This window comes from Parus major, chromosome 14 (genome assembly GCF_001522545.3).
Source record: "Parus major isolate Abel chromosome 14, Parus_major1.1, whole genome shotgun sequence".
Lineage (NCBI taxonomy): Eukaryota > Metazoa > Chordata > Aves > Passeriformes > Paridae > Parus > Parus major.
The window spans coordinates 13,737,470-13,751,369 of record NC_031783.1 but is presented as its reverse complement, the minus strand read 5'-3'; the positions used below and the strand labels follow the sequence as shown (position 1 = coordinate 13,751,369).

At 60.8% G+C, this 13,900-nt stretch overlaps 1 protein-coding gene across 5 annotated transcripts in view; it reads right to left on the bottom strand.

Annotated features, from left to right (window-relative positions):
- Positions 1–173: 173 nt before the first annotated feature.
- RAI1 (retinoic acid induced 1) overlaps positions 174–13,900 on the bottom strand; it is a 73,590-nt gene continuing 59,863 nt past the window's right edge. For 4 of the 5 annotated variants that reach the window (XM_015642923.3, XM_033517838.1, XM_033517839.1 and 1 more), the window contains 4 exons: positions 3,819–9,441; positions 2,585–2,678; positions 2,246–2,295; positions 174–1,884 (listed from right to left, as the gene is read on the bottom strand). In XM_015642923.3, coding sequence (XP_015498409.1) covers positions 1,870–1,884; positions 2,246–2,295; positions 2,585–2,678; positions 3,819–9,425 — 5,766 coding nt within the window. In that variant the 5' untranslated portion in view covers positions 9,426–9,441 and the 3' untranslated portion in view covers positions 174–1,869. Of the gene's footprint in view, positions 1,885–2,245; positions 2,296–2,584; positions 2,679–3,818; positions 9,442–10,801; positions 13,186–13,900 lie in introns of those variants that run through there. The other variant, XM_015642925.3, reaches the window with a different exon arrangement.

Sequence of the window (13,900 nt, the reverse complement as noted above, 5' to 3'; positions counted from 1 at the left end):
GCACGGGATGGGGGGCAAGGGTGGCAGGGATGGGGACACTGGGGGCTGAAGGACCCCAAACACCCCCTTCAGAGAGACCCTTGGGGACAAAAGACCAGCCAGGGGCTGTCACAGCCCGTGGGGGACCCCAGCAGCCCCCCAAGGATAAAGAGAGGCCACGAGCAGGGCGCCACGTACTTCCAAAACAATCGTTGTATCTTTATTGACGCTCTGAATGCAATGACCTGTTTTTTTTACTCTTAAGGAAAATAAACATCTTTTAGAAACAGCTTGTTACACACAATCTTCAGTGTGAAGCAATATACTAATAAGAACACTAGTCTTAACATTTACAGTCTTCATATATATTATATATATGTATATGTATACATATATATACACTATATAATGAGGCAATATATAATACACACGGTTTACCATTTTACAGTCATATGTACAAGATGTCACTAAAAATAGCCAGATTTCAGGCAACACTGCCAAGGACACAGGGATTTATTTTTTTTTTTCTTCTTTAAGTTAATTTTTTTTATTATTATTATTATTTCTCCCTTTTTAAAAATTTTTTTCTCACCTCCTTTTTTTTGTTTTTCACTCCTGTGTCCAAGGCAGCTGCTGAAACAACAGACATTGTGTGGCCAGCAAACCTTGGGGTGGGTGAGATGGAGGGGACACAAGAGGTGGTGGGGACATGGGGCGCTGGCTCTGTGGGGGACATGGATGGGACCAGCAGTGGTCCCTTTTGCAGGATGCTGCAGAGGTTGGGGGCAGCCAGTGGCTGTTTTTAGGATGAGATCTGGGGTTGGCTCACCCTGGGCTGGTTGCTACCTGTGTCAGGGTGTGGGTGACACAAAGATGGGCTGTGGAGCCTGGGGTCACCAAAGTGTTGGGCAGCCCCTCAGCTCTACTGAGGTGGCCAGGAAGCAAAAGCCGAGGGAGCTGAGCAAAGGCAGGGCAGTGAGGGGTGAGCCAGGCCCATGTGGAAGGGAGGAAACAAATGCCTCCTCCTCCTCCTCCTCCAGTTCAGCACACAGAGCTGTGGGGTTCAGCACAAGCACAGAGAGCAAAGCTCCTACAAGAGGAGCCACAGAAGGGGTGCTGGTGAGGCCAAGCACAAGAAGAAGGGTGAGTTTTGGGGGGTCCTGGACAGCAGGACCAGGTGTCCCCAGCCCAGCAGTGCCAGCGCCACATGGAGTGGGAAGGTGGTGGGTGCAATGAGTCAGGGTTTGGGGTTTGGGAGCGGGGCTGGGGCAGCCCAGTGGGTGCCCACCAGCCTGGCCAAGCACCCTTAGCCCCCCAGCACCCTGGGTGTGGGTGGGGACAAACAGGAGATGGAAGAACAAAACAGAAAAAGCAGAGTGGTGTTTCAAACAGCAGGCCGTTGTTTGCCTTTTTTTTTTTTTTTCTCATTTTTCTCTTTTTTCTCCTTTTTTTGGTCTTTTTTTTTGTCTTTTTTTTTGTCCTCTTCTTCGCTGAACTATATACAGACACAATGAGGTTTGCTGAAGGCAACATCTCAGATCAGATCAGTGTGATATTGAGAGCCGGGACCCACGGAGGGTCCGGCGGCCCCACAGTAAGACAACATCGCCGGGACCCCCCCCTTGTACACGGACACCCCCCGCCCCCCTGTGCAGCCATCGCGGGTGGGGGATCCCGATCCGTCCCCCGCGTATCCAGACCGGGTTTTACCGAGACCCGGCGGGAGGGAAAGCCCGGCGCTGGCTCGGCCCGCTCGGAGCGGGCTCGGGGGATCCCGGGGGTCCCGGGCAGTGGCGGGTCCCCGGTACGGCCCGGCCCGGCTCCGCTCTGCTCCAGGCGCTGCCTCCTCTGCCGGTCCCTCGCTGGCGGTGGGGCGGGTGCCCGCGGGCGCTACACCGGCTGCCTCTGCGGGGAGAACGGAGCTGTCAGCCCGGGGATCACGGAGAGGCGGGGAGTGGCCCTGGGTTGTCCTCATCGGCCACCCCCGCCAATAACCGGGCATTCACCCGGGAGGCAGCGCTTTGAGAAGGGGTTCAGCCATCATTCACCACCTCGTCTGTGCTCAGAGAAGGGGATAAGACCCCTCAGACCCAGCTGGGGTGTCCCAGACCCAGCAGCACCCACTGATATCCCCAGGGATGTGATGCCCATACAGAGCTGAGCATCCAGGATGGGTGTCCCCAGGAATTCGGGGTCTGAAGGCAGGTCCTCCTGCCACAGAGAGCTGCAGATCATTGAGGGGTGCACAGGGGGGCTCTGGGCTTACCTTATGTTTGGGACATCTCAGAGAGAAGCTCTCCTCAGTTAATAAGCAACCTGCGAGGAGAGGACAAGGATGTGTCAGGGAACACCCTGCACTGAGGCAGCTGCCCCTGAGTGGGGGGAATGCAGTGTCCCCCTGGTCCATGGCCACCCACCATCCACAGCATTTGTGTGAAGGGCTCAGCTGAGGCCAGAGAAGCTTGTGACACCTGCTAGTGCTGCTGGCAAAGTGGGCACCACCATCCTGGCAAGCCAGTGAGCCGCACCCCTGACCCTGGAGCATCATTCAGCTGGGTCAGAGAATGCCCAGGACCCCGTGCCCCAACCCCATGGCCAGGCTCACCTGTGTCGACGGCACACGCGTAGTGGTAGGTGTGGGGACACCCCTTCTGGCAGCAGCCCACGGTGGCTCCCACTTGCTGGCAGCTCGAGCACTTCTGTACACACACCCGGGAATTCGGAGCAGGGAAGGAGAGATGTGGAGAGACAGAGAGACCCTGTCAAAGCCCAGCACAGAAGAAAACCACGACAGCCCCAGCAAGGGCAATGTGAGTGTCCCCTGATCCTCTCCAGCCCTCTCCCAGGCAACATCCTTCCTCCCGTGCCAGTGCACTCTGAACCACACCATGCCTGTCACTTGGCTGTCTGCAGCCATCCACAAGGTTTCTACCTGCCACACCACTCCCCTGGATGACACTGAGCCCACAGCCATACTCCATGGGCCAGGAGGTGAAGGGACATGACCTGGATTGTGCCTGGTGACTGCCGCAGGGATGGGAGCACCTGGTTCTGCAGTGAGGGCAGCAGCCTCCAGCCAGCCATGAAATGAGCACACAGGCTTGGGAACACAGCCAGCCCCCAAATCTGGCACTGGGGGACTTGCTGGAAACCCCCTGCACAGCCTCTGATGGAAGGCTGTACCCTTCCTCTGCCCAGCACTAAAAATCCCTGTCACAGAATCCCAGAATGATGTGGAAGGGACCTGAAAAAACCTCCTCCCGTTCCAGTCTCCTCCCACAGGCAGGAATACTTTCCACTAGACCAGGTTGCTCCAAGACCCATCCAGCCTTGACCACTTTCAGGAACGGGCCAGCCACAACATCTCACCTCCCTCAGCAACCTCCCAATTTTGCTCACGCCATGTGGCCTTGCTCCAACCACTGTGGAAGAGGAGCAGGGTCACCCCCTCCCTCCAGCTCCCCACGGTGGCATCAGGCTGCATTGTGCCCATTTTCATCTCCCACCCTGCGGCATCTGTCCTGCTCTGAGCCACCCCGTGCAACAACACACGACTGGGCCAGGGGATGTGACAATCCCAGGGGAGCCCAGTCGCCTTCCTAAAACACAATACCATAGATTATTTCTGTGCCTAAAAGGGAGAGTTCAGGTGCTATCAGAGACGCAGCAGCACAAATTTCGCAGGGACTCAGAGGGTCTCATGATGCTGAGCACCTGCCCTGCTCTCCCAGGGCAGAACTATTCATTTCCATCCCGACCGGAGGCGCAGACACGGGAATGACGTTGGCTGAAGGAGGCCAGCGGAAGATGCCGCCTCGGGCGTGTGGCCGAGCTCTTACCAGGTCGGCAGCCGCCTTGACAGCCTCCTGCAGCCCATAGAGCTTCCCTGCCACCAGGAAAACCCCAGCGGTCCATACGGCACAGGCCTCGTGCAGCCAGTGCTCCTGCGTGTCGCCCGCCGGCTCCTGCGGCGGGGACTCGGCCTTGTGACATTCGTGCCGCCGGGGCTTTTCGGCCGCCTCCTCGCCCTCTGTCCTCTCGTCACAGCAGTAGCAGCTCTGCAGCCGACGGAACATTCCCCGCGGGCTGGAGCGCAGCGAGCTCTGCTTGGCCGCCTCGGCGGCCGCCTCAGGCCGCGCCGCCTTCCCGCCGCAGCCGCCCTCAGTCCCGCGGGGCGCCCGCTCGGCCGCGGCGGGCACGGTGGAGTCCTCGCCCGGCCCCTCCGCCCGCGCCTTCTCCTTCAGCCGGGATTTCTTCTTGGGCAGGCAGTCCTCGGGATAGTAGGGCCCGCAGAGGTCCCCCAGGTCCTTGTAGTTGGCGGGGTTGCGGCAGAGGCAGCAGACCAGGCACGCGGCGCTCAGCGCCTTCGACACCACCGGCCCCATGTGCATGGTGGAGGAGGCGGGCAGGGCCGCCCGCGGCCGAGGCGCCGGCCCGGCCGGTCCCCGCTGCAGCCGCGCCTCGTCGCCGGGCGAGTTGACGACGGTGCAGGTGGTGGAGAACTCTCCGCGCCGCTCCACGCGGACGTAGGGAGCGAAGGGCGGGGCGCGGCTGTCCGCCCGCAGCCGCTTGCAGGAGATGTACTTGAGCCGGATCTCGGGCTCGGCGGGGTGCAGGAGCGGGGCCTGCTGGGGCTGCTGCCGCCGCCGCTTCCCGCGGCTCTTGCACCGCGCCGGCACCGCCTTGGCCTTGCCGTGGCCCAGACGCTTCCGCTGCCGCTTGGAGTAGCCGTTGTAGTTGGAGTGGTTGGCCCGCGGCTTCGGCCCCCGCGCCGGCCCGGCGGCGGAGCGTCCCTCAGCAGGGCCATCGCTGCTCCCCGCCTCCTTCTCCTCAGTCTTTGGTTTCTTCTCCCGAGGCGCCTCCTCCGCACCTCCCGGGCCGGCTACGCGCTCCCGGGGCAGTGCTGGTGGCAGAGCAGGGCTCAGGGGCGCCTTGGCCATGCCCAGCGCTGCTGCTTTGCCCTTGCGGTTCCTCTTCTTGGGCAGGAGCCCCAGGTTCTTGGCCACCATGTTGGGGCTGGACTGGGTCCCCGGCGTTGACCCACAAGCCTCCCCCTGGCAGCCGTCATGGGGCAGCTTCTTCCCACCACCCGGCTTCCCCTTCGGTGCTCGGCCATTGGGGTTCCGGCAGAGCGGCTCAGCCACCGGCATTGTGGGCACCTTCTGTGCTGCCGCCAGCTTGGGCAGCCGCGCATCACCCACTGCCACAGCCACCCCACTGTGCTTCACCACCCGCTCTGCCCCAGCCGGGCTCAGGGAGGAGCCGTAGGCAGCTACTGTGGCTGCCACTGCTGTGGCCGCTGGTTTGCAGGTGAACTTCTTCAGGTTGGGTGAGGTGATCTTCTGGACGATGGCCTCCAGCTTGAGGCCACGGCCCTTGCGGGGAGGCAGCACTTTGGTCTTGGTGGCCTCCTGGAAGGCCGCCCGGGAGGTGATCTTGATGCAGACATCAGGAGCCTCCTTTGGCAGGGGGGGCTTCGGGATGGCTTCGCCAGAGCTCTTGGGGGGCAGCTTGGCTTTCACCTTCTTGGCCACCGGCATCTTCTTGAAGAGACTGGGGGGACCCTCTGGCTTCTCCTCCTTCACACCACCGCTGTTGCTCCGCAGGACCAGGTTCCTCTTCTTGGTGGGGATGGGGGAGATGAAGGTGGACTTCCTCTTCAGTGAGTGCAGAGGCCGCTCCGACATCTTTCCCCCCACGCCTGGCCCTGCTTTGGGCAGCTTCATCCGGGCACCCACCTTGCCCTCCTTGTGGGGGCTGCCTGGCGCTGGCAGCTTGAAGGCAGGTGGGAGATGGTTGTTGGATATGAGCTTTTTGGGTGCTTTGCAGTTCTTCAGCCGGACATCAGCTGCCCGCTTGCCCCTCTGCCGCTTGGTGTAGAAAACCTCCTGTGTCTTTGTCCGTGAGCGCAGGATCATCGACCTCTGGTCCCTCTCCCCGGCTTCCACTGCGTCCCCCTCCAGCGGTGTCGGCCCTGCCACCTCCTCTGCAGCCACCAAGCCGGGCACCAGGAGGGTGGCATCACTGGTGTTTTGGACCACCCTGGGAGCCGGCCGGCTGTTGCGCTTCCTGGTTTTGAAAGCCACCCGCTGCTTCACGCCGCAGCCGGGCTTCTTCCCCAGCTTCTCCTGGTGCGCGGGGGCCTTCAGTCCCTCTAGGGGGGCAGGGGTGCGGGGCTCAGCCAGGGCGGTGAAGGAGCGGGTGCACATGCGCGCCGGCAGACCCTCGGCTGGAAACCGGGGTGTTTGGCTCTGGGCACTCTTGCTCGGTACCTCCGTCTGTCCGTCTGGCCCCAGGCAGGCACCGGCCACACTGCTGGCTGCTGGCAGCTCATCAAATGGGCTCAGCACGGTGCTGCCGGGGCCATCCCCCTCCGGCAGCCGGCAGTGGACCCTCTTGTTGCGGAGGCTCTTGCCCCGTGAGACAGGCTCCATCTTCCCCAGCACATTTTCGGGTGTGATTTGCTGCTTCGTCATTACTGTTGAGGTGGATTCAGCATCAGCTGCCTCCAGGTGGGACGTCTCCCCTCTGCCATTCTCCTCCTCAGGCTGGATGTGGGGCAGAGAGGATTTGAACCAGCTCTTCACCTTGGTCTCTGTGCCCACAGCAGGGCCCAGAAGGATGACAGACTGGCCAGAGAGGCGTGGGGTGGGGGCTGAGCTCTCCTTCTCCACTGTGCTGACAGTCTCCTCAGCAGACACAGGCACCTCGCTGGAGGACAGCACAGCTGGCATCTCCGGAGGCTTGGGTGGTGAGGCATCGTACGTCACTGACTTCTGCTCCGAGCCAGCCAGCTCACAGAGTGAGGAGTACTCCTCGGCCTCCAGGTCTGACTCCTTCAGATCTGGCGAGGAGATGATGGGGATCTCACTGAAGTCCCCAGCTGAGCAGCAGTGCCGGGTATCCTGCAGCCATCTCTCACTGTCTGCCTTTGTTGCTTCATCGTAGGTCAGTGTCTCCTCCTCCTCCTCCATCACCTGCTGGCCAAAGTCCTGGACTGCCTCACTCTTTGCTGGCTGCTCTCCATCGCACAGGTCCAAGCCGCAGGCGTTTTTTTTCTCCTTGCAGGAGCTCACCAATTTGCTGGGGAACAAGCCCTTGGGGAGGTCGGTGGCCTGAAGATCTTTCCACCGCAGGCAGGCCTCACCCAGGCTCTCCTCCGGCCAGTCAAAATGCTCCATGGCATTTTCGGATGCCACCGAGTTGGCGGTGGTGTTTGAGTAGCAGCTGTAGCCGGTGGCTCCCGCGCTTGACGTCGCTGCTGGCATGCTGGGCTTGGAGTTGAAGGCCAGTGGGGCAGTGTCCTTCAGCACATCCTTGCTTTCAGTGGCTGCAAACTCCACCTGGGAACCCTCATACACCTCCTCACTAAAGTCCTTCCCCGTGCTGGCCCCTGAAGCTTTGTCCAGCTTGAGGGGCTCAGTGAGCGTGCTGGAGTCACCCTGGCTGGGCCAGGCACCCTTCACCATGGAGTCCAGGCTGGGCCGGTGGTTCTCCAGCTGGAAGGGGGACTTGGTGGTCTCCTTGCCCAGCATGGGCAAGTTGGCCCAGGCTTTGTCTGCCTTCTCGCTGATGGCATCCTGCAGGACAATGATCTCAGAAGCCAGCTCCTCCTGGGACAGGGCGCTGAGGAGCAGTCGAGGGCAGTCCCGTTCATTGCTCACATACTTGGTGAAGGTCTCCAGGGGCAGGGTGGCGTGGATACTCTGGAAGGAGTCATCTGATTTGGTGGACATGTCATCTGGAGAGGTCACAGAGCAGGTGGACACTGACTCAGGCTTTGCCTTGGAGTTGCTGTTCACACGGGCAGGGCTGCGGTTCTGGTTGCAGTACAGGAAACTCCTCTCCAGCTGGTCCTCTGACCCACTGAGATAGTCAGTGTCCTGTGTCTCAGCATGGACAGACTGAGGGGTGCTCAGTGGGTCAGACAGGGGGGTCCCCACCTGCTCTGCCGAGTAGGTGCTGCTCTCAGGACTGCAGTGCTGCCCCTTGAGCTGCTCGGGGGTCCTTGCTGGGGTCTTGATGCCCTTTTTCTGGGGTACAGCTGCTTTGGAGAGCAGCAGCTGCTGGACAGTGTTGGAGATGTTCTCCACCTGGGAGGTGAGTGCCGTCAGGCTCTGCAGGCTCAGGTCTGACAGCAGGTTTTCAGGCAGCTTCTCCTTCTGCAAGTTTTTGCAGTTCCCAGATTGAGTGTCAGGGCTCGTTCCATCAGTGGGAGAAGGGTTCAGCAGCGGCATGAAATGGCTGTGGTCAGCAATGCCGGCCGGGAAGGCACCAGCATTCAGCGGCTGCTGGCTGTATTGGAAGTTCTCCAGGTTGGGCATCAGAGGGGAGGGAGTGGAGCTGTAGGATGGGGACCTGCCGACAGAGCGAGCCGGCGAGTGGCTGGCGCTGGGGCTGAAGGTCTGGTAGTACTGCTCGGGCGTCCGGACGGGCGGCGCATCGCCCTGGCAGTAGGTCTGGCCTGGCTGGTTGTAATGTTGGTACTTGGCCAGGTTTTGGTAGTGGAGGGTCTCTGAGGCGTGATGCCGCCCCTGCATGGGCTGTGGGGGCTGCGGGGGCTGCGGTGGCTGTGGGGGCTGCGGTGGTGGCGGCTGCGGGGGCTGTGGCGGCGGCTGCGGGGGCTGCTCGTAGCCGATGCGGTTGGGCTGGTAGCCGTGCAGGTTGGGCACGCGGGGGCCAGGGGCCAGGCTGGCAGCGCTGCCCAGGGGCCGCTCCAGCGGCGGCTGCCCCGAGGGCGCCGTGCAGCTCTTGTAGGAGTGTGCCGGCTGGCTGCCCCCCGGCACCGAGGAGTAGGTGGAGGAGGCAGGGAAGGACTGGGAGTGCTGCCCGAAATGAGGGCTCTGTGAGAAGGGCATGGGTGAGGAGACATCGTTGGGCAGTTTCTGCCGCTGCAGCTTGGGGTAGGGGAGTGCGGGCGGCTGCTGCTGCTGCTGCTGCTGCTGCGGCTGAGGCTGCTGCTGCTGAGGCTGCTGCTGGAAGTGAGTCCGGAAGGGCAGCGAGGTGGCCGCCGGCTCATGGTATGGCCGCCCACCCGCCAATGCCACTGTCTTCTTCATCAGGTTGTCCTCATACTTGGCCACGCCGCCGGGCAATGCCTGTGGCTGGCCACCCCACGCCTGCAGGCTCTCGTCCCCGGAATACCGGGCCGGATAAGGGCTGTTCTCCTGCACGGTGTAATTGGAAAAGGCTGGCCTGCCCTGCAGCTGCTGCCCCGCTAATTGCTTGTTTCCCCGGTGGTATTTCTCCACGGCGCTGTTCTCATAGCCCGCGTACGGCAGCTGCTGCTGACTGTAGTACTCCTTCGCCACCAGCCTCTGCCGCTCGCAGTTCGGCCCTGCCTGACTTTGATGCCTGTAATTCTCCAGGCGTGATGTATCTTGTGAAGTCGGCTGGTAGCTCTGCTGGTTGCCATGGAAACCACACCTTTCTCGAAAGGACTGCATGGCGCGGGCTTGTTATCTGCGAAGAGAGAGAGGCGAGAATTCAAATGAAGCGTCGCCACCGCGGTGGGCCGGGGACCGAGAAGGCCGGTGTCACCTGCACCATGGGGACATCATTGCCTCGCCTCACCTCAGCTGCTGGGCACTGCCCCACTGGGCATCGTCTCACAGCCGCCCTGGAACACAGCACGTGATGCTGCATCACCTCGCATTGCCCTGCATTGTCTGGCATCACCCCATGGTGCACTGAATTGCCTGCATGGCCTTGCATTGCTCTCCAACACTTCATCTGTGTTTCACCTCTGAATCTTGTTGCCTTGCGTTCACCCTGAATTGCATTGCCCCAATTTGCCCTGCATTGCATCACCTCCCACTACCTACACTTGCTTCGTGTTGCCTTGCATTTCATCACCCTGATTTGCATCTCCCTGCATCACATTGCTTTGCCTCATCCTGCATCGCATCACTTTCCATTTCAACTCCCTGCACCACTGTGTTGCCTTGCATTGCCCTGCATCGCCTCCTCCTGCCTCACCTCACATCACCCTGCACCACATTACCTTGCATTTCATCTCCCTGCATCGTACTGCCTTGCATTGCATCGGCTTGCATTGCCCTGCATCTCATTGCCCTGCATCCCATCCCTGTGCAGTGCACTGCACCGCCCCGGAGGGCAGCAGCTGGCTCTGTGTCACCTCGCATCGCTCTGCATCGTGCCGTGTCGCCCTGCATCACATTGCCTGGCGCTGCATCTCCATCTTGCAGCATCCTGCATCCTCCTCTATCCCATCTCCCTGCATCGCAGCACTGTGCCCGTGGGCAGGAGGGTGCTGGGGTCTGGTTGCCTCCTCCCTGCCTGCAGTGGGCTCAGCCACCCTCCTGCCCCTGCTGCTGCTGAAGCTGCCCATCCCTGCTGCCCACCCCTCCCTGCCTGGTCACCTGGTGCAGTGACCCCCCACAACATGTCGGGGTCCCTCTGCTTTGTGTTTCACACACCCACCACCCCTCACATCCGCAAATCACTCCCGCCCTTCTCACGCGCCTCCCCAGGGATGCCGGGATCCTGCCAGCGCCTCTGCACACCCCTCTTATCGCCATTCTTTTTAATTATTGGGCTAATTACTGGAAGCAGCAGCGCGGAGGGCCAGAACCGCAGGCTCTGCTGCAAAAAAAGTCATTTCAAGTCGCTGGCTCTGCCCATCTCTGCCGGCTGCTGCCTCCCGCAGCCCCCCCGGCCCCAGCGATCCCCCTGCCCCGGCGCGATGCCATCTGGAAGCTGTCTGCTCCCGCCAGCAGCCGTCATTACCGAGTGCCTCGGCACCATCGTCATTAAAGCTCCCCATTTCCTCACCCCTCTTGCTCTGGGAGCAGGGACACACCTGGGTCACTGGTTTGATCTCTTAAGGCAGTCAAGTGGCTTGTGGGGGCTAATGAAGGGCTTGGTGGCAGGGGGATGCATCCTGCCTGTCCCCAGCACCGGTGGGTTGAAGGTCCTGGGGTGGACACAAGCCTGGATGAGATAGAGATTTGTCAGTCTGGGTTAGGGCAGCCCCAAGGGTCTGTTGCTGTCCAGGGACATCCCCAGTGCTGCTCCCTTGGTGACACCAGTGCTGTCCCCTCAGCCTCCCTCAAGGCAATGAGTGTAAGAAGAGAGGATGGGGTCTGATGCTGGCAGCGTCTGTCCAAGCCCATCCCAGCTCCTGGCACACTTCCCTGTGGAGCCAGAAAGCCTTGAGCCGGGACATGGATTTGTGTGTATCCCCACATGTCCCTCCATCACCCTCATGCCACTGCCACAGCATGCCAAACACCACATGGTCCCTTTGCTGGCAGTTCTGCCACAGCCACTTAAACCACACTGTTGGCTTGACGAGTCCCAGCTCAGCCCTTTTCCTTGCAGCACCCACCAGTAACACCTCAGCACCTTTTGGGGTCTACACACACACACACAGGGCTTTACTTAGCTCTGTTTCCATAAACACCAGCTGCTCAGGCATGCACCAAGCACACAGTGTCCTCGGGCACCACTGGAGCCAGGCTCAGTGCCACCCACACCAGCCCAGCACCCATCCCTCCCTGTTCCCCATCCCCTTTTGGGATGTTTTCCATGTCACATACTGCAGTTGCCTCTTGCAGGCTCTGTGGACAACTGGATGCAGCTAAAGCCTAAATTCCAGGGAAAAGATGGGTCAAAAAAATCTGAAAAGCTGGCACAAAAATCCCCTGCCACAGCATGGTGTCCTGTGCCAGCCCTGTGCCGGTGCTGCTGGAACAAAGGCAGGAAAATCAAAGGCAGGCTGTGGGGCAGCCCTGGGCTGTGGTGGGAGAATTAATGGGAGCAAAGGGCCCTTCATGCTGTGTGGGAGTGGGTTTGAAAAATGAAACCGGCTTGAGAAGACCCTAGGCTGAAGCTTTAGGAGGAGCTTTTCTCCCCTTTCTCCTTTATTATTAATTATCGTGATTAATTAATTATTGTTATTAATTAATTATTGTTAATTTTCCGAACAGCTGGGACAATGTTGGGATGAGCAAAAGCGCACGGTGCGAGGGGACGGATCAGTCACCGGCACGCAGAGGTGGGGATGCACAGAGGGAACGTGTTCCAGCTGAAATCCTACAAGCCCAGAGCCACAGTCCCATGTCCCTGTGGGCCCCTGGGAGGGGACACGCTCATCACCAGCAGCACCCGGAGCTGTTGGCAGAGCCAGAGGCCAGCTCTGCCCTCGGATCTGCCACAGCGTTGCCGGGGAAGGGCCGTGCCAGATGTTGTGCCTGATGTAGGCTGTTTGCGAGCAAACGCTTTAATGGCATCAAATCAAGCTGTCGACAGCAGGGAGGTTACGGCCTTCCTCCGGAGAGGGAGGTGGCTGTGGCTGGTCCCAGGGGCCCTGCCCACTCACTGTCCCTGCTGGATGTGCTCTCCTGACCCTGAAGAAGCTTCCAGCCACTGCCTCTGAGATGGGAATCGATACAGGGCTGTCGGTGCATGGCTGTGGCTGGACACCTGCCCTTGGCAAAGCTGTGCCGTGGCCAGAACTCATGGGAGAGGGCAGGCACCTGGGGCCACCACGGTGACCAGCACCAGCACCACCCTGTCCCTGTGCTGTGCTCACTGCTGGCTACAGCCACCACGGAGCATCCATCCCCTTGGTGCCAAGGGAGCACAGACACCCCAGCACAGCCCTCGACTCACTCATGGGGGACACACAAGGACCTGATGCAGCTCCCAGCGTCAGGGCACAACCTGGGGCCGTGATGGTGCACGGGGTCATGCTGCCACGGTGCTGGGGCTGATGCATGGCACAGGAGCTGATGCATGGCACAGGAGCTGATGCATGGCATTGCCAGGCTAGCACACACAGTGGCCCGCAGCCCGCCTGCTGCTCGGGAGGATTTGTGCTGCGTGGTTGGATTCCGTGTTATTTTCCTCCCCACTACTCCTCCCTCCTTCCTTCCTCCCCTGCCTTCTCCCCTTTCCTCCCCCTTCCTCTTGCCTGGCAGGGACATGGCATGGCCGGATCCGGAGCCCTCTGAAGGCAGCCCAGGACTTCCCGTGGCAGGGACCCTCGGTAAGCACCCGAGACCCCCAAAGCCTCAGCCCCAGGGGGCAAAGGGCGTTCCCCGTTTCCCTGCACGCCGGCCTTGCTTCCCAGCTGCTGCCTCATCCCGCGGGGCCTGATCCAGCCCTGCTGCTCCTCCGGCTGCTCCCTCGCCTTCGCTGCTGTGCCATCAACAAGGACTCAGCGACTAAAAATAGCAGCGTGCTCTCGCAGGGGGATGCTCCTCCATCGGAGCAGCGCTGGCACCGCGGACACCCCGTTCCCCACCCCAAACCCCCTCGGAAGCCGGGTCCCAAACCCAGGGGTGCAGCCCCATCCGGAGAGGTGCTATCGGAGCTGGGAACGAAGGGATTGGACCCCCCCCCCGGATCCCCCGGCAGCTCTCAGGGAGGGGAATAAGCGCCTATCGAGTAGCGTCAGCCCCGGATTTGTTTAATTGTGAGCTGGTGGAGTTTAAAGAAACCCTTTCTGGCTGGCTGCCACACCGCAAAGTGCTCCGGAGAATTTGATTATTAAGGGAGGAGAGAAAAGGGGAGGCTGCGGGGGGGAGCCGGGGTGTGTGGGACAGACCAGCAAAGGGCATCCTGCCTCAGGAGCTGGGAATGAGAGGAACTGGGGGAATGGAACCCAGTCTGAACCCCCTCAGCAGTGCAGAGGGACCCCGGGGGTTCGCCGGGGGTAGGAGCAAACCCTGCACGCAGTTGTGGAGCTGCTGCTGTTTGTCCCTGCACCCCACAGACACCCCACTGCCAGAGCAGCCTCCCCTTCAATGTCCCCTTCTGTGAACCCCTTTAATGCACCCTCTCCCCAGTGCACCCCTTAATGCGCTGTCCCAAATAAACCCCTTTAATGCACCCCAATAATGGTCCCCCTCCCCAGTGAACCCCTTTAATACACCTCCCCAATCCCTCCCATCAC